The sequence below is a fragment of the Dipteris shenzhenensis genome, chromosome 26, assembly GCF_047967505.1.
Source record: "Dipteris shenzhenensis isolate YYH24624 ecotype China chromosome 26, Dip_SZ_1.0, whole genome shotgun sequence".
NCBI lineage: Eukaryota > Viridiplantae > Streptophyta > Polypodiopsida > Gleicheniales > Dipteridaceae > Dipteris > Dipteris shenzhenensis.
In genome coordinates this window covers 26742868-26769289 of record NC_141621.1, presented here as the reverse complement: position 1 = coordinate 26769289, position 26422 = coordinate 26742868, and the positions used below count along the sequence as shown (strand labels likewise).

At 43.0% G+C, this 26422-nt stretch overlaps 1 protein-coding gene across 1 annotated transcript in view; it reads right to left on the bottom strand.

Moving 5' to 3' along the window:
- Window positions 1-637: 637 nt before the first annotated feature.
- LOC147884898 (protein MID1-COMPLEMENTING ACTIVITY 1-like) overlaps window positions 638-26422 on the bottom strand; it is a 73348-nt gene continuing 47563 nt past the window's right edge. Inside the window, exons 5-7 of the mRNA XM_087397357.1 lie at window positions 15156-15262; window positions 3296-3389; window positions 638-1051 (exon numbers count right to left, since the gene is read on the bottom strand). Of these exons, the coding sequence (XP_087253483.1) occupies window positions 999-1051; window positions 3296-3389; window positions 15156-15262 (254 nt within the window). The 3' untranslated portion in view covers window positions 638-998. The remainder of the gene's footprint in view (window positions 1052-3295; window positions 3390-15155; window positions 15263-26422) is intronic.

Genomic DNA, 26422 nt, shown 5'->3' with positions numbered 1-26422 from the left:
GAGTTAAGTGTAGGTGGCGACTTCACAGTCATGGTCCTATTTGACAATACATGTGCAGATCTGCTGCCTAAACAAATCACAGGTTGTGGGACTGTCAACCTGAAAGGATGAATTTTGTGATGTAATTTTAAAAAGAGCAAGATACAGAGGCAGCAAAATTGTATGAGAGACCTGAGCAAGCATTTGAAGGCCAAAGGGGCAAGCAAGATAGGTGACTCATGGATCTCTAATTTTTCACCTTATTTACACAGCTTTTACTATTCTCTTTGCAAATTTTACCATGGGAGGGGGTCACTTGTGTGCCTTAAGAGGTTGCTTGGATCTTTTGTTGGGACTTGCGCAAACAAGGTATGTATTTTCTCGTGTTGGTTTTTCCATAATATAATGAAAGGGTAAGTTTTCAAGGAAGAGAAAATTTCCTTCCAAATATCATTACCTTTCCCCCAGCATACTGTACGTTTAGCTAGGATACGGGATGGCTGCATCAGAAGTGAGCTGTTATTCGTTGAATCTCAATAGGAGAGAACCTTAATTGCTAACTGATAATGTGTTGAAATTGCAAAGACACCTTGCAACCCTTAGACGTGCTGCATAGACATGGTTTTGAGAAAATTCCTTGAAGATTTAGAGCTTGTCAACTTCGTAACTATGTGCCCAAGTTGGTATAATAAGATATCTCAATCCTCAAGAAAATATTTGTTAGACAATTAATGTAGGTGTTCACGAAATATTCCGAGTGCTCAGCATTTTGAAGACACTCTGAAGCTTCAGGTCCCGCAGTTCCTAAAGAAGCAATTCTGTTCTGGATTATCTATCTGTATGTACACTGCATGAACTGAGTTCATGCTCGAGTACTGTAATTCATCTTGAGTGACATCCATCATTAGATGACAGAGAAATGATGTCAGTATTCACGAGTTTTGTATATCTGTAACATTGTACCTCTCTCTCTTACAATGCATTACCGCAGGATTGGTGATCATCATGGAATTTGTGGGCTATCTATTCATGAATTGGTTGCCAGGTGCACGCATTCTTAGAGTATGAGCACCTGCACCATAAAAACACTTCTGTCAGACCCAAAAGTATGATGGAGATACTGCACTCTAATGAAACATCCCCCACATATATAGTCATTAAATAAGCAACCCTTTGCTTGCAGATCTCCAGAGAGCCAGCTTGCAAAATTTTACGGGACCTTTGTCATAGGTTTTCCAACAGAGCTTTTGTGCTCAGGAGAAAAGTACAGAGACGACATTCAGTTGCTCATCCCCCAACATTTTCGAAAATTTGACTTGATCTTTGTACAGATGTTAAAAGAGGCCTGTTTATAAAAAAACATGTTGCTGTCTTTCATTAGGAATTATCCATCAATGAGATCAAAACTGGTGAGGAAATATTGATTATGAAATGGTAGCTACATTACTGTGCATTCTGGTATAAAAAGCCAAGGGGTGTATTAAGTTCAAGAAGACTTATAGTCAGTCCCAATGCCACGTGGAGGAGCGACTGAAAGAGAGAATAAAAGAGAGGGATGGAGAGGGGTAGGGAGCTGCAAAAAATGCAACGAAAGGGCTGCAAAATTTGCTGCAGCCTGCAAACTTCAAAGCAAGGGGGAGAGGGACTTGGGACTCATCACTCCGGAGAGAGGAAGGGGCTGAGAGGAGGGAGATAGCTATGTACAAGCACACAGGTTTTTGGAAAGCTATCTCCACACATTGGGGGGTGGAGATAGCTATGTACAAGCACATAGGTTTTTGGAAAGGGCAAGCATAGGATGCTGTTCTAACAACTCAATGTGACGCCTCAGCTCACTGCACTCTTTTGCTTCTATGTTTTGTTGTTATTACATTTTTTTGGAGCATTTGGTCATCGGAAAATTTACATAAGCCCTTTTTGAAAGGTAAATATGCATGTGAAGGCATTTCGTTTTGGAAAAGTCTGCATGAGAAAGTTGTAGACTTCCCAAGAGGCTACAGTTTTGATACTTTGCAATTTACATGGTTGATTTGTTTCAATGGTGAAATAATGGTCAAAAGATCATGGAAAAGCACTTTGGAGTGGTTTTTCTACTTCGATTTCCATGCCGAATTCGGAAATGCAGATTTGAGACCTAGAACAGCAGATTTTGGCAGATTCAAATGAGGACAAAAGTTATAGCGAATCAAGAGATGGTTAGAAGTCGCCTTATTGGTTATTTCCAGATTCCACACCATTTTGGAGACATGCATCTCCAAAGAGGGCTGATTTTCTGCTAAATCAAGAAAAGGAGGACTAGATTGGGAAAAGCGGATTCACACTTAGTTAAAAAGATTTTTTCGGAGAAGAACAGTTCCCTCTACAAATTTTTTGAAGAAGATTTATGCGTGCAGATTTTGAGGACAATTGAAAGAGATTCAAATTCAAGAACTGGATTGAGATCGAGACCAAGGTTTCAAGTGTAGATTTTAAGATTGAGATCGAGACTGCGATTGTGATTGATATTTGTATTCTACCTACGAACAAGATTGAGATCGAGATTTAGATTGTGATTATGATTGAGATTGAGATACTAGAGGTAAAGCAAGGGAAAGGTGGCAGGTACTTCTCTCTTCCTATAGGAAGTGTTTTCTTTGTAAAGGATTCTTTTTGGAATAAAGAAACGTCATTCTTTTCCAAAGTTTGAATTATTATTTTATGTGAAATCTTGACTTTATGTGTAAAGAGAGAGCGAGAGAGAGAGAGAGAGAGATTTGAATGAAGGAGGGCTATGTGAGGTTTGTGTGTGTGTGTGTGAGAGAGAGAGAGGAGAGCAAGGGAAGATGAGCATATACACTCCTAGCCAAGCGTGGTCTGTTCATGTGAGACTGGTCCTATGTCTATGGCTTTGAGATTGCCTATGCACCAATTGTGAAGACCCCATCTCAGCTTGGACAAAAATCAAGATTTGGGCGTGTGTTGCCTTGTATTTGTGCTCTCATGTAAGGGGCACTTGGAATGTCTAGACATGGAGTCCTCTCAATGAGGACTGAGCCTTCTTGCCGTCTATTTGCATCTTATGAATGCAAGACAAATTTAAAATCCATATAGTCCAAGAATGAAACATGAACCAAACAACTTGGCTTTTCATAATAGTTGACCTTATTCGATCCATATTCTTTTAGATCATACCACACCTTGACACATATTGAAAAAATACATCAACATTCAAGAAGCAAATTTACATGGTTAAGTTTCTATATTTCATATGTGCTTTATATTCTTAACTTATATGAACTCTCCCAATGCAAGAATGGAGGAAAAAACATGGACTTACTATGGTCATCTCTTGCAGTTATTTCTTGCCACTCTTGAATTAAAGCACAAGAGAAGCATAATGCATGGGCCCAAAAATCATCACATGACCCTCCCTGCAGACAAATAGAAAGACATGTTTATGAACACAAGAAAACCAATAGTGTGCCAAAACTATGCATTTTTAATCCAAGAACATTTTTCATGCCATGTTAGCGTTCCTAATATGCTGATATGCATTGCTGCTCATCATAAATCATTGGGAGAGAATTGGGGTCTCAAAAGAGCATCCTAAGGAATGGATTACTGAAATTCATAATAAGTGTAGGGGTCATAATGGAGGATAAGGTGGTTTTGGTAGACTACACATAGTTTTGCAAGCAATTATGATGGACAAGGAGTAGTAGTCCTCGACTATATAAAATGTGGCAAGAAGGTTGCATGGTCTAGTGTTTAGACAATAAGGCTATGAGCCAGGTGGTTAGAGGTTCAAATCCCACTAGGAGCCAAAAAGCATTAACATTTTGGTAGGCATCTACCCCCATAAATGGTGTGCGGCATACACATGGCAGCAGGCCCGTGTTTCTCACAGCCTGCTCTAGTCCACGCACGGTGCTACAGCCATGTGACGCATGCCCATTTGCACAAATACAAATGCGTTAAATACCCCCCCACTTTTTTAAAATGTTGGACACATGGAAGCATACGGTTCTCCCTCCCCAATCGTGGCGGTGGTCTTCTCAAAATCCATTGTATTTTTTTGACATAAACCCCCCTTTTCAAATTGTCACCACCTCTAGACCTAGGCATAGTAAATGCGCATGCCACCTGAATATGGCATGGGACCACAAAATGGAGCACTCTCATTGGTACAAGAAACACTAATTAGGGAGCCTTTTGAGACCCCAAACCTCACCTAATGCGTGTAATGAGTTGCACATATTCCTTCTCTACTAGACAAAAGTTAAAAGTTAAATACTATTCTTGACATGAACAACCCGTCATAATGGAAGGAAAAAATTAGAGGAGATGAAAAATAAAAAAAGAGAGAAGAAAGGAGACGAGAGATATTTCAAGCGCATGTTTACTTAACAAACGTAATATGCTGAGTTCAACCCCTGTTTGCACTAGAACCTAGTTTATGCAGCATGACTAGCAAAACATGCAGCATTCATGGATGGCAAGTAACAAGTCACAATCAATGACTAAGCAATAGGATGAACTATACGGTGCAATAAATAGATAGTGTATCTACTATCACTTGTTTGTAACAGGGATCAAAGTGTCATCCAGCATGGCTTGTAGAAAGGGGGCTACCTATCAAGGATTTGACCAATAGCTCTGAGAAATCAATGCAAGACGATTCGTAATGTACCAACAATGATGGAAACAACTTTGTATCAGTCATTGATGGTGAACAGATAACTTAGATAGCTTTGCATGACAATGGCATCACACTACCCCAACTAACATTAATGCTTGGCGACAAACCCAACAAGTACGTGCCCCAAACTCTTGTGCTGGGAGTGGAGGGACCCCAAACTCAGGCAAGAGGATATGGAGTCGGACTGATGGCTTAGTACCAATCATTTGTGCCAGTAAGAGTACTTGGAGCTTCTCCACCTGATGTTAGAACAATGTAAACTCTTGGCTAGTCTCTCCATACAGCGGAAATACTAAATGGATAGGGAGTGCTACGGCAGGATCTTAGAGAGGAGAAAGGAATGCTATAATTCAAACTTCAACTTTAAGCATCCACAAGATAGGACTCACTAGCACCAAACTCAAGAGATAGATGACAGTGGAATAGTTCAGAATGTCTCAGAATATATTGCATAAATCTGAGCCAAACACTTTACAAAAAGCTTCACCAAAGATCCCAAAACACGCAGCCGTTCGATGGACAAAAAGAGCAGAGCCTAATCCGCCTTCACAGCCACCCTCATCCCACATTTAAATCAAGTGAACAACACTATCAGAAGGTAAAAGGCTTTCATTGAAACTCCTTGTCTCTACACACCTCCGGATACCACTCATACTCTGGCCACATTTCCACTGAAAGCTTAAAAAAACTCAAAAAGAACCCAAAGGACTACACTGCTCAAGACAAGCTCTCCTACTGACTAAGATCAAGCTTAGAAAATACATAGAAGACCCATGAAACATAAAACTCCAAAAAATGACAACTTCAGAACTGCATAACTGCCATGAACACTTCCTGACAACTCAAGGTATAAACAGCCATGCATGCTATGAACCCATATCCCACAGGGGAGCTTCTCTCAACCGTCATCATGATCATGAATCTAAAAGGGACTGTCCCGTCAACATCAAGTAAGTGCAACACACTTCTAGCAACATGATCAAAAAAATCATAGGACGTGCAAGCCCTTCGTACATGTTCTCAAGGTCTACACTCCAACTCTTTGATCTTCAAGTGCTACTGTCACGTCTTTTAGAAACCATCTCTGTGAGTGTACTCCACAAATACAACTATTCATCATCCACAACCACTTAAGGCCTTCACACATCTCATATACAAGTTGTTTGCTATCCATGAGCTCTCATCTAAATTCTTTGAATCTGAAGTGAACCAAGCTCTCGTGTAATAGCTCGCTATCCCTTGAGTTCCTCACATTGAGTACCTCGTCTTCTTTTCTACCTTCACATTTATCCACTAAACTGCCAACAACCCATTGGCAATACCATTTACCACTCACAAGCTCCTTATGGACTCACGGAAGTCCGAGGTGCACTAAGCTCCCATATCACAGCTCGCCACCCCTGGAGATTTCAACATCCGGCCTGGCAAGGCCTCTCTACTCTCAGCCTTAGAGCAATCATTCCCATCCAATGACCAGCCAGCCCGTCTTCTCAACTACGCCACTCCGTTGCCCATTACCCCCAAGTGTGCATCGTAGCCTCACAGCTTCTCTCTTGGATCACGGAACAACCAGCACTCATGATACTCCAGACCGAATAGTAGCAATATCCCCGATCAAAACCAGAAGCTCCCCCGTCAAGCAACATATGACCGTCGTTCATCACGTGATCATAGCCATCATTGTTTATTTCTTGCTCATAGAGCACACCGAACTCCCATCACCCAGGTCTTCTAGTAGCTCCTCTTATGGTGTGAGCTGCCTTGTAACTTCACATGCTCAGGGTGCACACACCTTCTTACTTCCAAATCCCTTACAGCCCTTTCAAAGTCGAGACAGCCCTTCCAAAGTCGAGACAACGGCCCAGCAAGAGCCACCTCCCTCATGATCTGTCTATCCTTCACTAGACGATACCCAGCTCACAGAGCATCCTCTCCTTTGTCTCTGGAACTCCCGACCCGTAGACATTCTCAACACCATGATCCAGGAGCTCCCATATGGTGGAATTCCCCCTGCTAGCAGCTCACAATAGCACATCGACCAAAGTCCTCTAGGCCTTTCATAGTAGAGACGCCCCCAGAAGCTCGTCACCCATCACCTTCATGCGAAGATCACTGCTGCAGCTACTCTCTTGCTCATAGAGCACACAGCTCCGTCCTAAAGCTCTCGACCAGAGCACCACCTGTCTCTAATGCAATATCTACGTCACTCATCTCCTCTTTTCGTGATGATATTCAGCTTCCAGCTGCTCTCCATCCTCGGAACTGACGATCTCTTCTCCCTTTTTTCTCTCCCAGAAGCCTTCGTCCAGTACGTAGGATCCTTCCAGCGTAGCTTGATCAGTTCCCTGCCGCCATCTCCACGTAGCTCCAGCTCACCGTCTAGAAAACTCTCCTTTCCATCACGTAGCCACCTTCAATGCATGGCTTGCCTTCTCTCAAAAATAGCCACGTCATTTTGAGTTGCCACCTCATGCTTTCCTTTTTACCACTCCAAAGTTTTCCCACAATACTTACACCAAGGCACTTAAAGCACATATTCCAACCTTAGGCTCACCTTTTCCCTTGCACATACACTTCCATCAAAGCCTTTAAAGCTTGTTTGCCACATATAACTACACATCCATGATGCCCACACAAAGTACATGAGTGCTCCCATGTCTTCACCACAATACGGAACTCCACTCATGACACTATGAACACTTGGTAAAGGGCTACTATGACGGACATATGTCACCCACGATCAACACCGTCACATTGGATACCATGCTGTACTCGAAAGCTGCTTACACAAGATCTGATTGAACGCCACAAGTTGAACATCACACATGCACATACGTACAAGATGAGTTTGGGGTTTTCAAAAATCTTCACACACCGTCCACTGCCCCGGATGCTCTATGGTGAACACAAATACTGCTCCTACTTCTGTCCTTGCACTCCCATGTTGTGTGCTCCTCAATGAGCTTCAGTGACATCCATAGTGCAAGTTCCTTGGACAGTGCCCTCATGTAGACGTGTAGTCTCCTACTGGCTCTAGGTATACACCAAGATCAACTCCAAGGTGTGAGTGCCACTTCTAGTCTGAACTGTATGTGAGAACCTCTGCTATTGCACTCATCCAATCCTCTGTTCTCCATTAGATCATTGATCTCCACACTGGAGTAAGGTGGAATGCCAAAAGAGTAAACTAATTTCTGGACCCCACCCCCAAGGCGCTCTTTTATAGGACTAGGTAAGCCCCTAGGCCAGCCAGCCCAGTCCTCCAACCAACCGACTCCGTCCTCCAGCCAACTAACTTGGTCCATCCAACCAACCTGCCACAGACCAGCCAACTCGTCTGTGAATTTGCCAACCTAATGTTGGCTCTTTTTGCTAGCCTATAAGAGGTCTTCCACAGACACCTCATGCTGGCTGTCTAGTAGTCCAGCTGCCCTTTCCCGAAGCCTAACCAGGCCTTTCCAGTAGCTCATACTGCTAATGCGCCTCGTTTGTGTGCTGACTCTGCCAGCCTCTTTTGCAGCAATCTTACAACAATGTCTTTCTTTGGCAGCTCCTGCACAGTCCTCCATAACAGCCACGCAACTTGGTCCACGTGCCTTGTCCAAGAAGACTTGCAGATGTCGTTGTACAGCCTGTATCTTACGTCCTGTTCTTGCTGCATGCTGCTCACAAGCTTACCCTCTTCCAGAGCTTTTACCCACCTCTATCACTGGACTATGTGGCGCATGCATGGCAGCCTCAAGTGCTGCCCACGTGGCTGTCATGTGGAGGATTCCCTCCACCTAGATCTACCCATGTACATCCATCCTGATGCTCACATAGTAGACTCTCATGCCCCCCACTCCTATATTGGTATCATGTCCTTGTGCTCTTCTCATGTAGGGGATTACAATTGGGATAATGGACCCTCATTTCCAACACTTGAGCCTAGTCCACCTCTGATAGGTTAGGGCCACAGAGAAAGAAAGAAAGAAAGATGCATTAATGTCCACGGGAGGCCTCGCAGGCCTATGGGACAAAGTGCCCAAAAAAGGAGACTCATAAAAGCCACAGTGGGTTGGAGTAAAGGGCGTGCTAGGACCCTTGCTGAGTACTAATCTATGTTGATCTACTGAGCTTGGGAGCTCAAGCAAAAGCAAAAATCAAATAAAAACTAAAGCAAACTGAAGCAATCTAAGAGCTGGGACTCAAAAACCGAAGCCCGACACAGTGGTCGCTCTCCGGTGAGCTGTGAAGATATCTCGGATCTGGGTCTATCGAGCTATCTCACGCTGTGGCGGGGGGATGCCGTCTCCTCGATCTCTGTACCCACTGAGGTATGTCAAGAGTGGCCCCTCGTCTCTGTCGGTCTCCCCTAAGGACAGCTGCTATAGGTCAGACCTCAATAGAATGTGCTTGCTCTGAACACTCTTTGTCTCATGTGCGGTCTCTACGTCCCTCTCTCAATGGCACCGTGTCGCTCTCTTTGCTAATCCAAGCTGCCATATTTGCTAGCTCCTCCTCCTCTACTCCGCTATGTCTTGGAGCTAACTCAAATAAATAAAAGTATGTGATGTGTTGCTGTGCTCCGTTAGCCTCTATATCCTATGGCCTAGTCACCAGATGCTACTCTCTGATTTGTCATAGTAATGTATCCTTGCATCGGCACATCTCCATCAGATAGAGCCCAATGCAAACCTGGTCATGAAAGTGGATCAGTCATGAGAGTGCACCGAAGCCGCTCCCCTCCAAGTATATATATATATATAGAGAGAGAGAGAGAGAGAGAGAGAGAGAGAGAGAGAGAGAGAGAGAGAGAAACCACAACAACACACTTGATTATTCCCATGAGTTTCATGTTCTACACCCCTCTATGATTGCTGTCCACTTTTCTCCACATTGGAAGCATTGATTGCTTTTCCATATATCACACATAGCAGCTTCAATGAGCTATCTTTGCATTGCATATTTGGTTATGCTGTCCTTTCCTAACATCAGGAACTGAAAATCATCTTGATTATAGCTGCTGTATTTGGGCTCAAATAAGTTCATAGGCCCCAACATTCCATGGATCTTGAGTTCTCACATGCAAGGCAATATAGGGCTTCAAGTCTTCAGTGGTAGCATACATGAACTTGTCCTCATCATCTGTTGGATTGAATCTGAAACAATCTACCAATCTTCTGAGCCATTCTTCCCATTTGTTAGGTTCCTCAGTCTCCTTTTTAAACCTGCAGATGGTCAACTTGTCTTCCAGATGTCTACCAGAGATAATGCCTCTTCTGAAACATGATAGATCTGGCCTCTGAACAGCCAAATAATACATGGAAGACAAATCATATCTGATGGGTCATGTCAGCATGGTGCCACAATCTTTCCTTGTCATTGGATATAAAAAAGTCGATCCCCCTGAAAAAAAACCAATCAAACATATTGTTTAAATCTGTTTTGGTAGAACAAAGAGGGAATATCGGATAAAACAAGCCAACGCCCGATCTTGTTTGACATCCATTTGATTCAATCTGTAAAGGGTAACCCAAAGTGCATGTGACCCATGGTGCTGAACATTTTGACTGCAGCTGAGCACCATTGAGCAACTCATCTCTGCCATAATCCTTGAATATCACTAACCATGATCCAGTCAAGCAGTCTAGCAAGTACCCCTTCTTTCTTGAAGGAGTGAGGCATGAACTTGCATATGTTGACATTCAAGACATGCTGCCACCAATTCCATAATAAAATTACTATTCACTGGCTGCATGCTTATGGCCCTGTCCCTGCACAAATGAATTTTAAAATTGGAATGACAAGGGCTAATCAACTTGCTGCTAGCTGCCCATGCACCAGCCCGCCTGCCTCCGGCTCTCCCTTTCCTGCCCGCGCTTCCTCCTCTTCTGCCCATGCTGCCTCTTCTTCCTGCCTGCTACCTCTTCTCCCTGACCATGCATATTCCATCCATGCTTCTCCTCGCTTGATCCCTGCTGCCCACGCATATTCCAGCTCACACTCCTGCTGCCCGCTCATATTCTAGCATCCGCCATGAGGCAGCAGCCATAAACGTGGTACTATTTGCAGCAGCGTTTGAGTAGCGGCTCATCTCCTGGTGTATCATCCCTCTTCGTTGGTGTCTTGCCAGCAAGGGAGATCTTTATTTTTTTGGTTTTGCTGATCAGTGTTGATGGGAGACGACTCCAATTCCTTGTATAAGCAGCCAACCTGCTCTCTTGAAGCTGGGCGATGTCTCCATCTTCATTTCGAGCTGCCTGCAACCCTACTTCCTGAATCACTGCCTGGCTGCCCCGAAAGAAGAAGTGCTGAAGAGTGAGCTGCCACAAAGAGCACCATGACTTCTCTTTCCACATCCCTCATTGTCAAGAAGTTCAAGGGCGAGGGGTTTCCCACTTGGCAAAACTAAGATGCAGCTGCTCCTCATGAAAGAAAATGTATGGGATGTGATTGAAGATGATCACAACTACGCCACAACAACAGGTCTTCAACAACTCAAGATATGGAAGCAACAAAACTCAAGAGCCATTGCTCTTATTGGACTTTTCCTCGACGATTCTTTGATTCATCATATCAACTTTAGATCGACGGCCAAGGAGATTTGGGTGCGTCTCAAGAATATTTTTGGTAATAAAATCACAAACTCTAAGGTTTTCTTGAAACTGCAATTTTATAAGTTAAAAATGGAGGATAATGACGCATTAAGTTCACACTTGGAAAAAATGCAATCTCTTGCTCAACAACTTTCCAGCCTGAAGTGTTCACCTAATGACGAGGACAAAATGATATCCTCATGAAGAGTATGGAAGGAGTCTCTTGTTTTGAGAACACTCTTGAAGTACTTAGGCTTGCCTCGACAACCTTTGAAGATATGGTGACTCTTCTTCTCAAAAAAGAACGCCGGGACAAAGAATCTCCGCTCTTTACATTAGGCACTGAAGAGGCTCTTGCCTCCACCAGCAAATGGAAAGCCCATAAGAACATCACGTACAGATATTGTAAGCACAAGGGCATATTGAAGCACACTGCTACACAAAGAAAGCAAAAGAACAAGACCATCATCATCAAAGGAGACCCCAGAGGAGATTCAAGTCATCGACCAAGCACTATCTGCCATGTCACCCTGATTGAGGATGACGACCCATATGTATTTTGATTTCTCTTATGTGAGTCAATAAAGGTCCTCTGCCTTAAGTAGTCCCTCTAAAATGATGTATGCTTTTGTGGCTTTGGAGTTACTAAGGGTACTCTGCCCTAGGTAGTCCCCAAAAAATGATTTTATTGGGTGTTTACTCTTATGGCTATGTGAGACTCCTACCTAGTGCAAGGTAAGGAGGGGTGACAAGGGATGGTTCTCATTGCCGGTCGCAAGCTGACTGAGAAGTCACTATCACACTGGAGGTATTAGATAGTTGGACTTCCTCTTTGCAGTATTGCAGTGGAGGGGTGATCGGTTTGCTCCTTGTGTGTTGGGTCTTACACCCTTTGCTTTGAGGGGGGATGTTGGAGAAATCATAGTCAAAGAGTGTGTTCTAGTGTGTTCTAGGAACTAGTTCATGAGTCCTTGTGTGAGAGAGTGCCATGTGGCATTTTGGGAGTTATCCCATATACATATGGTACTTGAGTGTGTATGTCCACTCTTATGAGTGTTGTACTTTCACTTGTCACATCAATCAACTCAAGTGGATCTTTTTGGTCATGTAAGTGATTTCCTTTGGTTCCCCAAAGTCCCTAGGTTCTCTCTTAGAAGCCCCTCACCATAGTAGATTCGACTTGAATGCCCATGCCCAAGCTTCCTCCAACAATCCAATGCAAATGCACTGATGAGCAAAGCTGATGATTAACCGGAGGCCACTTGAGAACATACCAGTTATTATTAATAGCTCTGATATCATTTTGTCTATGCACAATCATCCATGTGTCCGTTGATCAATTGCAAAGAGCGTGATCTTAAGAATATGTGCTAAACCGAGGGCACTCTCAAGAGTGCATGCCATACCGGTCATCTTGCTGTGACCTGGAAACGCGTCAAAGACTCATTCGTTATAGAGAGTTTGTTCAATGTTTCTCCTCAAAGTACCGTTCCTAGTCAAAAGAGTGTAGTGGAGTATTTCTCCATGAAGCACCTATGTAGTGGGTGGGTGGAGCGGTGTGTATTTATTAGCACTACATGTGTTGCTCCCATTGGCCCCAGTTGGGGCCTAGCTTGCCCTGAAGCATGGCCTATGCATTGTGCTTCAGCTTGTGTTTGCCTCCTCCTACTGGCGCTGCCTATGCTCTACTTTGCCTTGAAGAATTGGCTTGCGTGCATTGCCCCCAAAAAAGAAGGAAGGAGAATATGGCATCTATGAATGCATGGAAAACAACTCCTTAGATCATTGGCTATTTGCAAAAGATCCTAATTGTGTTCTCAACTGGACCACATGCTTCCATGTGGCCCTTGGGACATTGCCTACCTACATGAGGATGCCCCGCAGCCCATCCTGCACCTTGATATCAGCCTCAAAATATCTTACTCAGAAGAATTTTGAGCCCAAATTGTCTAACTCTGGCATGTTTAGGTTGATGGATAGGGAAACATCCCTAGTGATGATTTGAATGAGGCGAACACCTAGGTATATCGCTCCAGAATGGGTAGGTCACTCTATGGTCGGCAAGAAATGTGATGTCTACAGTTTTGGTATGGTCTTGTTGGAGATAGTGGGAGGCAAGAGAAACTTCGAGCTTTCATTAGTGAAATTGGATGGATATAGCTTCGCTTCATGGGCTGCTTCAAAGTGCAAGGAGGGAACAATGCTAAATGTAATTGACAAGCACTTCATGTAGAGTTTATTGTATTTTGTTATCTGCTTCAGCCAATAAATTCACATCAAAAGATGAAGTTTCTGGTGCAATGAAGGGAGGAGCAGAACCAAAAAAGAGGTGTTGTGAGGTCCTTCTACAACAGCAAGAAGAAAAAAGAATAAAAAGGGTAGGTAGTTATATACAGATATTCTGAGACTTATATGTGCTTAATTTCAATTGCATCCCTCATATAAATAACTGAAATTTAATTGACACCCTCCCAATGCTCTTTTTTTCCCCCCAAAGAAAAGACTTCTATTACGTATGTATGAAAGAAGCTCCAAGAGCACAGCTCAAGGAAGAAATACATCATGCCTTGAAAGGGTAAAATCTTGCCTATGAAAGAGTTTGGTTGTACAAATGCTGGTACAGTAAGGATACCCAGAGAGAAGAAAGAAGTGGATTAGAGAAAGGAAGCTGCAGATAGGCCAACTCCCACATATATCCATAGACCAGTGGTAGTGGGCACTTTGTGCTTGGATGAGTTGTATAGAAGAGAATATCTCGTCCTGTGTATGACTCCGAGTTGTTCCCAGGCTCATATCACAAGGTCCATTACAATTCCAAACCATGCAGGTCAAGGTCTCAATGTTCTCAATCTCATAGACCCCTCCTCCCTAGGCAGGTGTGTCAATGGGCGTCTATCTAAGACCAGCCAAGAGTTTATCAGACTAAATTCGATTTCCCACCCTCACACAAGAACGTACTCTCATCCAAAATTCCTTGCCTTCAAAGAGGACACATAGTTTTCTTTTCAAAACTTTGCATACTTTTGTTAGTTAGGAAAAGTACTGGAGAAGATCCTGATAGATGAGACAGTGGCATTTAATCCCTCCATGCAAAAATATGACTTTTCACAAAGTGGCATTCTTTTTACAAGAAAATAGGTGCATGGATTCTGGTGAATTAACTCTTCCATGCATTCAAAATGGGTTTTAAAGACCTCACATTTGTTAAAACAGAAACCTTTGTCACCTAAAGGTAATACCATTGGAGAACATCAACAAATGCAATATGTAAGTAAAAACTGCAAGTGTGGGTGAAGCCTGCAATTCAGCAGGGCGAGAATGGAATTCATCACTCATTGAGTGGCTGTCAATGCTTACCAAAGCCCTGGTTAGAGGTATGCAAATTCTTATTTAGCAAATGTTTGCCCACATTTGCCTAAACATGCAAATGAGTTTCTTTGCAATTATGGTCTGAACCACATTTCTTTGGTGCATTTTAAAAACTATAACTGTACCAGTTGATACAATATTCCCGTGATTCTCTAGATCAGAGCTTCACTAAGCAAAGTGCAGGGCAGCAAGGGACACAATTTTGAATAACGTATGGCCCTTAGATAAAGGCAGAAGGCAAATGAATAAGCACGAAACCTTGACTGATAAGGATGCAGATGCTCATGCACATTTCATTTCTAAACCATGAAAGAGATTCATACGTCTCCAATTTAGACATCACATTTGCATGCTGGCCACTCGGCCACTCACCTGATGATTGGCTTAGAACCTGAATTACAGAACATCTACACCAATAAGACCTTGCCATTCTGTTAACTTAAAACATTATACTATCTATATCTTTATTACCAGCATGTTAAACCCTTCTAGAAAAGAAAAGTTTGCATCAGCTTTATCAAAGCAAGCCTCTCATAGAATGTCAGTCTTACCGGAATGCCAAATCGTTTTCGTAACTTGCGCCGTACACAACATGTGTAGCAATAGCATGCTAGACATAGTGTGAAAAATAAATAATTGTCACATGCCTCTTCTTGAGCTGGAAGAAAAAAACAGCCCAAAAATCTGTCAGATAGCTGGATGAGCTCTAGTGAATGAACCTACTTTAAGCACAAATCCATGGAGGGAAACTCCTATCCATATTCTTTCCTCTAATATTGACAAAGAAGTTAGGCCCAAAATGCAATTTCCCTAAAAGGAAGCCCGGACAAGATAACAAGCTTAAGTGCCAGCTTGAAGAAGAAGGATCGCCGCCTTTCAAAATGTGTAACAAGTGTGTCTCCTTTCTTGCCCAAATCATATTCTTTTCCCCCCTTACATTTTAATATGTCAATGCCCATGAACGGTGGGAATTTATTGCATTTCCAACAAGACATTCTTGAATGGCCTAGCACACCCCCCCTCCCCCCCTTGAATCAAGATGAAAACCAGTGGAACATCATACAAAATCATGCAAAAAAGAAAGTAGGCTTTCACAACAAATCTAAAGAGTGGAAGTGCCATGAAGGATCCAATTGGTGTATATGTGAAAAACAAACCATGATCCCAACGCTCCTATCAAAGCTAGGAATTTCTAACTCTACATATCAGGTTCAGGTCAATTTCCAACCCTACAGATCTAGGTCCCACATGTCAATTTGCTAAGGCCTATCTTTGATGCATCTTTTTCCCCCTTCTTGGGATACATATTAATTCACTTGCCCCTAGGCACATTTCACAATTTGATGTACCAGGGCTTTTGGACTTGGATCTATCTAGTCAGTGCCATCACCTCACCAATGACCTTGGCATTATGATTTTTTTGACCATATACATAAAGCGCAACACAAATGCTATATCGAAAGTTGGCTTCTAAAGGATAATGCCGACTGACTCTTACGAGGTCATGCTATCTCGACTGGAGGATAACATTTCTCCCTCTTCGAGCGCCAGCATCCTCGATGATGAAATAGGGAATGCCTTCTGCATCTGGTATACAGATTTCCAGTCACTTTTAATAGAGGTAACCCATGCCATGCAGTCAACATTGTGGGTATCTTTCGATTGCATACTTACATTGTTTCTTGGTCCACGATTCTTGCTGGTTTGCAACGTGCATTACCCTTTATATTGAACAAAACAATACCCTTGATTAGTGAGTCACCTGGGTGCAAAAATTGCTGTAAACAAGAAACATGAAACATTGAATGCAGCTTACAATCTTGTGTTCATCCCAATCTACAAGCTACCTTGCCTATTCTTTTTAGAATTAACCACGGCCCACAATATCAGGGTGATATCTTAGCACACTCTCCTGCAGTCAAAAACTTGGAGTGTGAAGGAACCCTGAGAATAACTTTTCTCCCTTAAACTCTCTAAAAGATTTAGTTTCATATGCATACATCTTAGCCCCATCCATAGCTTGGCGGATATTAGCTCTCGCAAGCGCTAGCATCTCCCGCATCTAAACAACATAATTCGTTGCACTAGGCACTTCTGAGGTACTCCAACCGTAGATGGATTCCTTGGTCTATAACCATAGTTCAACGTAAGTGAACTCATTTATATAGAGGAATGTTTTCTATCATTGTAGGCAAGCTCGGACAATGGCAACCACTTGTTCCATGTACGTTGCCTCAATGATACATATGCTCTTAGCATATTCTCTAAAGTCTAATTAACTTTCTCTGTCTGACACAGGGCAATCCCCACTACTCATTCCTAACTTAGTCCTAAATGCGTCAAACATTGTAGTCCAAAAATGACTCTTAAATTTAGTATTCCTATCTAACACTATGGATCTGGGTAATCCATGCAAAAAAATAAAATGATTAATAAACAAATCTGCTACTTGCAAAGTACTAATAGACTACCTAGTTGGAATGAAGTGAGCCATCTTGGTAAGACAATCAAACATCACAAGGATAGAATCATATCCTCCTTTTGTCGTAGGTAGATAAGCTATAAAGTTCATGGAAATGCTCTTCTGTCTACTTGATGGTATCTCCAAGGGCATCAAAAAGCCAGGTGCCTTCACCTGCTCTACCTTACTCACTTGACATGAGAAACACCGTTTCACATATGCTTTTTACTTTTGGCAAAAAGAAACCTCGTTCCACAAGATCATATGTCTTCTTAACACTTTGATGACCCGCACATGGGCTATCATGGCTTTGCCAAATAATCCTCTCCCTGAGATCATTTTGACTAGGTACAACTACCTTGCCATTACGTTTTAGCATATCATTATCTATGGTATGTCTTGCATAAGTTTGGCCTTTTCTAGATGCCACGTCATCTATTACCCTATCCACTTTCAGTCTCCCTTGTGCCTGTGGGCGTTCTCTGATACCAAGAATCTCATATCATGCATAATACACGACAACGCATCAACAACCTTATTTTTCTTCTCTCTTTGATATCGAATCTTCCTATTAGACTCTTGCATGAGATCAGCCCACCTACCTTGGCGGCCACTAAAGTCAGGCTGTTTACAAAAATACTTCAGAGTATCGTGGTCCACATCTACGTAAAACTCTGAACCATACAGTAATGCCTCCATGCTTACAAAGCATGAATAACATCGTACAACTCTTATTCATGAGTTAGCCAATGACACTAAGGAGAGAAAGCTTCTTTCAAAGGCTATTGACCTTTCCTCTTGGAGATGACCACTTCTACCACAATGCCACTTGCATCAGATTCTAGGAAAATAGTTGAGGGGGATCAAAAACTTTTAACACTGGAACCGAGGCCATTGCACTCTTTATAGTATTAAAACTTTCTTGTTGAATTTTATCCCTAGGCAAAAGGTACTTTATCTAAGGTTAGCTTGGTCAAAGGCGATACTATATTGAAATATCCTTTGATATGTCTCTAGACAATTTCTAAGAATGGTCCCAACTCGGTCACATTCTTAGAAATTGGCCATATGCAGCCATCTTCTTTGGATTCATTGATCCCATCAAGAGCAATAATGAATCGTAGATACTCAAGTTTAACCATGCACATCATGGTTTCTTTCTTTTAACAAACAAACTAGCTTTCCTCAAAGTATTAAACACTTTCTTTAAGTGTTCACGAAACTCAACAATACTTTTGTTGTAAATAAGTATATATTGTCAATGAAGTGTATTACAAACTTCCCGATACATGGACGTGGTAAGTCATTTATACGCATGAATAATGTAGCTGGAGCATTGGTGAGCCCAAAGGGCATTAGCAAAAACTCCTAATATCCAAACCTGCTTTTGAAAGCAGTTTTATGGGCATCCTCAGCTCTAATTTGGATCTGATGATGACTCCTTTAAAGATCTATCTTGCCGAAGACAATGGCTCCATGTGATATGTGAAGAAACATGTAGCAAGCTATCTCTGGGAATGGAAAGGAAAGATTGCAAGCATAATGAAAATGAACTCAAATCAAAGTAGGCAATAGCAATAAACCAAAATACTCACATGTAGATAGCTTGATGTTGACTGATATGAAAAGACTCAAGACAAGTACAACAATATATAGTGTGAGCCTCTAGACTCTAGAAAGTCACAATGCATATGGGATAATCTCCCATACGACACGTGACACTGTGTAGGACTCACTAGACTATAAAATTAGTCCTAGGGACTTAGGACACACAAATACACTCACTTTGACTTCATATTCTAACATCCCTCCATGAAGGAAAGGTGAGGGACTACTGGCATGAAGCCAAGAACAGAACATGACAATGTCCATATGGAGTCTACTGCTCTGTGTACACAAGTAGCTCAGAGGCTCAAATGAAGCATGGCTACCTGACCAACGCATCGGTCTAGGGAATGCACCAACATCCTGGAACTCAGCTAGGCCTAATAGAGAGACCCATCAAAGCCAATAGAAAGACTCCCGCAATACATCCTCCCCTGGCTTCATAACAGGACTTGGTAGGAAGCCACACACCACTCATAAAGGAAATAAAACATCATTTGAAAAGGACTATCCAAGGCTGAAAGCCTTTATTGACTCAAGGATACAAGACTCATTATTACAAGCATTTTTGGGAGACTACCCAGGGCAGAGTATCCAAGCGCACATAGAATAGATGAGAAACAAAAGTCCCAATCACCAGATACATAGACCTCTGAATGGAGAGAGAGATCTCTGATGTCGGCAGTGAGAGCATGAGTCGGTGTCGAAGCATCATCTTCCTCTTCGTCTTCACTTGTTGCAGTCCCAACCAAGTTGGCATGATTCTTGTTTTGTTGCTTGGGAAGCTTCTTCAAGCAGTGATCCTCGGAGTGACCAAGCTTCCACAGTGATTGCATTTGAAAGGCTTGAATTTGCCTTTTCCCTTGGAGTACAATGCACTCGAGTCCGGAGTGTCTCCATACCGTCTTACATGATCAATGAGCATAGCTACCATAGGCTCATAACCCATTTGTATCACACACAATGCTGGTATGATCTCCCGGTACTTAAAAATTTACTCAATGCTCGAGAGGAGCACATCAACTTGATCATCGTCCCCTACAGGGGCCTTCAGACTAGCAAGCTGAGTGACAAGGGATTCCATATGATTCAAGTGAGCAAGAAGAGAGTCTTCATGCTTCATTTGCAGCTTGAAGAATTCATGTCTTGGGAATACCTTTGAATTGATGACTTTGTTGCCGAACAATCCTTCAAACTTAGCCCATAATTTGTGAGCAGTGGAATCAAAATCAAAATGATGAATAACTTCATCACCCAACCCCAAACCAATGAGAGAAAGAGCTTTGTCATTCAGATTCTCCCAGTGTGCAATTTTCTTTTCATCTGATGGTGGCTTTTTCTCCTTGCCACTAACAATATGCCACACTCCATCTTTCATAAGTACAAGATGCATCTTTGTTTGCCATGTAGGGAAGTTCTTACCAGAAAACTTCTCGACCGAAATGGTACATGATTTGGAAGAATCCATGGTTGGAAAAGAGTAGAAATGCAAGTGTAACTATGGAAAGATCACCTTGGTAAGTTCTTCATGAGCTGGAGCAGGTCTAGAACTTCTTCATGGCAGACAGAAGTAGAAGAACAGAAACTGTAAAATCAGCAGCAACTCCAAGAGAATGATGGGTAGAATACGAGCACCAACTTGTGGGCAGCAGCTCCAAGACAATGTCGGGCAGAAGGAGCAAATGGCGGGCATGTCACATCAATACGAGTAGACTGGAACTGTCCGTACTGTACGGAACTGTCCGTACAGCATGTACGAACTGTACGACATGCTGTACGGTCTACTGTACGGCCCTGGTGCAATACGGATCAGTCCGTATGGCTTGTACGGCTTGTTTGCAACGGGCTGGAGCAATTGGAGGTGAGGCTACTAAGGCAGTTGATGGCGATGCAAAAAAAGCGGCCCTTGGCGAGGCATTTCAGACTGAAGAAGAGGTAGTTGCTGGCGAGGTAAATCAGCTCTTGTTTATGAGGCTTGGATAGGAGGAGAAGAGAGCTCAAGGAAGGAGAGAAGAGGGCAGCCTTCTAAGGAGGAGGGAGAGTAGCTTCATTGGCCTCCCTCACCTCAAGCTCTTGGAAGGGAAAGGGAAAGAGAGAGCAGGTCTAGGAACATGTGTTAGAAAATGGAGTCAATTTGAGTGACTTTTAGTGTGTTCTAGAGTAGTACTATACTACTTTATATCCTAGAGTGCCACGTGTCACTATGGGACTTATCCCATATACATTTGACACTTAGAGTGCGTGTGCCTATCCTATAAAGACATTGTACTTTCTCATGTCAAATCAATCAAGCCTCAAGCCTTTCTTGATCATGTAAGTACTTTGCTTGGTTGTACATTTCTTTCTAGCATTATTTCATTTCCATTATGTTTGCCTAGTCTTGCTTTTCTACTTTCCTTTCCATTCCATGTCTTGCATCTTCATTTGGTATCAGAGTTAGGCTGTCTTCTAAGAGGTTGAGGTAAGAGATTGAGGACATGAAGCCTCTCTCCCTCGTTCCCCTTGGAAGAATGCCTTCTCCAATCCCATCTTGAGCTCTACCTCTCTTCCACCTTGGGCCTCACCATTGAAGAGCTTTGGTAGTCACTTCAGCCCGTCACTTCAGCCAAGAGATTGTCACTTCAGCCCGTGCTTCAGTTCGTGGGAATCAGCTCGCCATTCAGTTCGTGGGATTCAGCTCGCCACTCAGCTCTTCAATAGCTCGACACTCAGCTCTTCACTTCACCACTCAGCTCTCCATTCTCCTCGCCATTCAGCTCACTATTCTCCCACGTATCTACACGGAGCCTACAGTTCTGTCCGCTCCTCTCTTCTGCCCGCTATCTGATCTGCCCGCCATTATTCTCTGCCCGCTACTCTTCTACCCGCTTCTGTTCTGCCCGTCACTATTCTTTGCCCGCTACTGTTCTGCTCGCCATCTACAGCTGCTCCTCCTCTGCTCCATTGTGCCCGCTATCTCCTCTTTTATAGCTCCATTGTGCCCGCCATCTACTCTTCCTCTTCTACAGCTTCATTCCATCCATCACTCTCACTATCCCGCTATCTCTTCTAGTTGTCAGCTTCATGGGTTCGATTTCCACCAACTCTCTTCCTGTGGACAAATTCAAGGGGGATGGATTCTTAACATGGTAAACAAAAGTTCAACTTCTTCTCATGAAGGAGAATGTTTGGGATGCCATCAAAGATGATGAAGCGCTTGAGGCATCAACGGAGCCTCAAATACGCAAGCTTTGGAAGCAACACAATTCGAGGGCCATCGCAATCATCAGGCTTTGCCTAGATGATTCATTGATTCATCATATCGACTTCAAGTCCAAGGCTAAGGAGATTTGGACACGCCTCGAGAATATATTTGGTAACAAGATCACCAACTCCAAGGTTTTTCTGAAAATGCAATTTTATAAGTTAAAAATGGAAGAGTCTGATACCCTGTACACATGTAGCAAAAATTCAGTCTTTAGTTCAACAACTCTCCAACTTGAAGTGTTGCCCGGATGAGGAGGACAAAATGGCTGTCCTCATGACAAGTATGGAAGGGATTTCTCGCTTTGAGAATGCCCTTGAAGTACTTCGCATTGCATCAACTACCTTTGAAGATATGGTATCTCTTCTTCTTGAAAAGGATCACCGCAACAAAGAATCTCCATCCTACTCAGTGGATACTACACAAGCTCTTGCCTCCACTAGCAAATGGAGACCAGGCCATCGACTCCACCAACACGAGGAAAGACATTTAAGCTGTTCAAGTGTACATATTGCAACAAGCTCAGTCATACGGAGGACAGGTGCTACCAGAAGCTTGCTCAACAACAATCGAAGGATCATGCCAATTGGGTGGCTTCTGCCACTAGTGATGATGCAGACAAAGATGACCATCCGACACAGGATCTGTTAGAATTATAGATATAATTCAGCAGTGACCAATGTAATTTAATAAGCTAGTTAGGGGCACTTTTCCCTCTTTAAGAGGTTTTTCCTCCTAACCGCAGTTAGTCCACTAACTATGGTTAGTGACTACTAAGGTTTTGTCACTAGGACAAAACCTTATCTCTCACTCTTTCAGTTGTACTCTCACACTCTTCATTGCAACTAAGCTTTCAAGCTTTCAGCTCTCAGCTCACTCTCTTGCTCTCTCTCTCCCCCAAATCTTACATTTGGTATCAGAGCAGGTTCAAGAGCTTCGTGCTCCCTGCTCCCTTCAGCTCTTGCTTTCTGACTCCAGCTCCAGCCCAACATCTCCCTGCTCCATCTGCGCTGTCCGTACTGATCGCGATCGTCGGCCGTACTGCATGTGTGGTCGCCATCCGTACCATTTTTTCGTCAGTTCCGTATAGCTAGTCGAAGCTGCTTCGCACGACCGTACAACTGTAGCGCCAATCTCGTCCGTACATCGTCGACCGTACGATCTGCGATAACCGTACAACCTGCATCAATGATGTACATACATACGCGTACCTGCCGTATCCTGCATCATTTCGTACCTACCGTACGTGCTGTACTTGCTTGCACCTGCAATCAGTTCACCGTACTAGTCGTACCTGCAATCAGTTCGCCGTACAACTGCTCTGTAAGGAACTCACGTACAACGCACAGTTCTTGTAGCCAATCCGCACAGTTGCCGTACAAGGTCATCCGTACAGCTTGATCGTACAATCGTACAATTGTAAACGTTGTCATCCGTACAACCGTACCAGCAGGCCCGTACATAGATTCTCCTGCATCAGTTGTTTTCTTTGCAGGGTCTTTTTCAACAAAGGATTCTTTGCAAGGGTCAATTTGCAAGTGTTGAAGAAATTTGGGGCTGCACTTGGAGCAAACATTGCAGATAGATCTGCAGATTTGGTCTGAAATTTGGGGCTTTTGTTCAGAAATTGCAAATTTGGGGCTTTTAGTAAATTTGCCCCTTTCTGGTTGCAATTTCAAGCTCGAAATTTGGGGCTTTCAGTTTTGCAGTACAATTTCTTGAAGAAATTTGGGGATTTTGTGATTACACTGCAATTTCGCAGTGAAATTTGGGGCTTTTGCAGACAGAGTGCAATTCTTGCAACATTTGGGGCTTTTGATCAATTTGCCCCTTTCTGGTTGCAATTTCGGGCCTATTTTGGGGCTTTTGTTTTGGAAGAGCAATTTTGGAGATTTCAATTCATACTGCCTTTCTTGAAGTGTTTTTCAGCACTTTTGGCAGATTCTGGAGAGTTTTTTGATGCTTGGACAGATTTCTGACAGTGCAAGTGCAGAAATCTGAGTTGCATTTACAGCCAGTGCTCGGCTGTGGTTTTTGGGAGTTATGCATTTCATTCCCAGTAAGGGAATTCAGTCTTGTATCTGCTAAAATCTCGTTCTCAGATATGGCCTAGCAAAATCAGAATGATTTCTAGTTCGGTGGTCTTTCACAGGAAGACAAGTTAGATGGTACCAACTACTCCCTCTGGAGTTTTATGGTATGCAATATTCTGATTTCTCGCAATTTATGGGATTATGTGAATGGGGGTGAGATCCGACCAGCAGGTTTGGCACCTAATACCCCTCCTCAGCAAGGAGGTGGAAGAGGTCGTGCACAGGGTGCAACTGCAGAACAAGTTGTTGGTGCAGCTATAGCCACTACTCCAGAGCAGAAGAGATGGGATTCACGGGATGCCTTAGCTTTGTCATGCATCTCTCTTTCAGTGAAAAGATTTATCATTCCGCATATCCGATCGTGTAAGACCTCGAAGGCAGCGTGGGATATCTTAGAAAGCATGTATGCAGCCCGGAATGATGCAAGGCTATCTTTTTTGAAAAGACAGTTAAGTAATACACATATGGAAGAGGGTGACTCCATGTCAGTCCACCCCACAAAGCTACAAGATCTCAGAGAGCAATTATTGAACATAGATGAGATTATTCTTGATTCAGAGATGATTACCACCACTCTGAATTCTCTTCCTGAGTCTTATCTCAACTTTCATACATCGCTGAACTTAGGGTGCAAATCCTCTCACTTTTCATGAGTTGATAGGACTTCTGGTTCAGGAAGAGCAGACCAGGAAAAACTTGGCTTCACGTGCAGGTGAACAAGCTATGCTCTCAAAGTTCAAGTAAAAAACAAAGGGGCAGGCAAAGACATCAGTAAATCAGCCTTCCAGTGGGTCAGGACAGCCTTCACAAAAGGCTAAAAATGATGCAAGTAAGCCCAAGAAGAAGGGTTTTTGTCATTACTGCAAAAAGCTAGGTGATCACATTGCAGAATGCAGGAAAAGGCTTGCAAAAGAGAAGAAAAACAGCTCCGGTATGGCTGTTTCAGATTCAGCTCCTCATGCATCTGACAGTGGGGATGCTGCAGCCAACTTTGTTGGACAGGATTATGCCTTTTTATCTTGCATTTCAGATTCTAGGCTGGCTGCTCCAGATGCTCGGGATAGTACAGCCACTTGTAATGATGATACATATGCCTTTTTGACTTGCAGTTATGACCCCTCTACGGATGCATCAGCTTTCAGTGTCAATGAAACACTGAATACTTGGTATTTTGACAGCGGTGCCTCCAAAAATATCACTTCTACGAAGTGTCTCTTTACTTCCTTGCATTCACCTCCTATTGGTAAGAAAGTCACTTGTGCCAACAACTCGTCATATTCAGTACGTGGCACAGGAGAAGTTGAGCTTACCGCCATTGATGGCTCACTTTTCAGACTTTCAGATGTCTTGTATGTGCCTGGTATCACCAAAAATCTCCTTTCAGAGTCCACTCTTAACAGGGCTGGATTTCAGGTCATCTTTGAGGATGACAAATGTGCTGTTCGAGATAGGGAAAATGATTATGCCTTGAGATTATCTGGTACTCTGCTGCGTGGGCTTTTTCAGCTTGATCTTTTTGAGAAAAGAGCAGCCCATGCTCTTGCAGTTTCTACTCCTACTGCTGCCATGCAGAATGTAGAATTATGGCATGCCCGATATGGCCACATGCATTACAACAGCTTGATGACACTTCAGAAGCACTCTATGGTTGATGCATTGCCACCTCTTGAGATACCTCCTCCACATGCCTGTGAAGGGTGCATTTTAGGCAAGATGCATAGATTCCCCTTCAAAAAGGATGGTTCAGTTAAAACTGTTCGCAAATTGCAGCTTATACACAATGATGTCTGTGGTCCCATGAGGACTCCATCATTGGGTGGTCATCTCTACTTTGTTACTTTTATTGATGATTACTCCAATTTCACTTGGGTCTTTGGGCTGAAGCACAAATCAGAAGTGTTCATGGTGTTTAAACGCTTTTCAGCCATGGTTGAAAATGAAACTGGACTCAAGATACAAACATTGCGCACAAATAGAGGTGGGGAATACTTGTCTGCAGATTTTGATGCTTTTCTGAAAGGCAAGGGTATTGTGCATCAGCTCACAGTGAGGCTGACCCTTCAGCAAAATGGCAAAGCTGAGAGGAAAAATAGAACTCTTATGAAGATGGACAGATGTATGCTGAAAAGCAAACACATGCCTCACAAATTCTGGCTTGAAGGTCTGATGTGTGCCAACTACATCTTAAATCGGGCTCCCACTAAGGCTTTGAAAACAAAAACTCCCTATGAGGTCTAGAATGGGAGAAAGCCTTCAGTGGATCATTTCCGAGTCTTTAGATGCCTTGCATATGCTCATGTGCCAATTGAATTTCAGCATAAGTTGTCAGATAAGGCAATTAAGTGCATATTTGTTGGGTACAGTGCAGAAAGCAAGGGATACCGTCCCTACAATCTTGCTACACGCAAGATCATT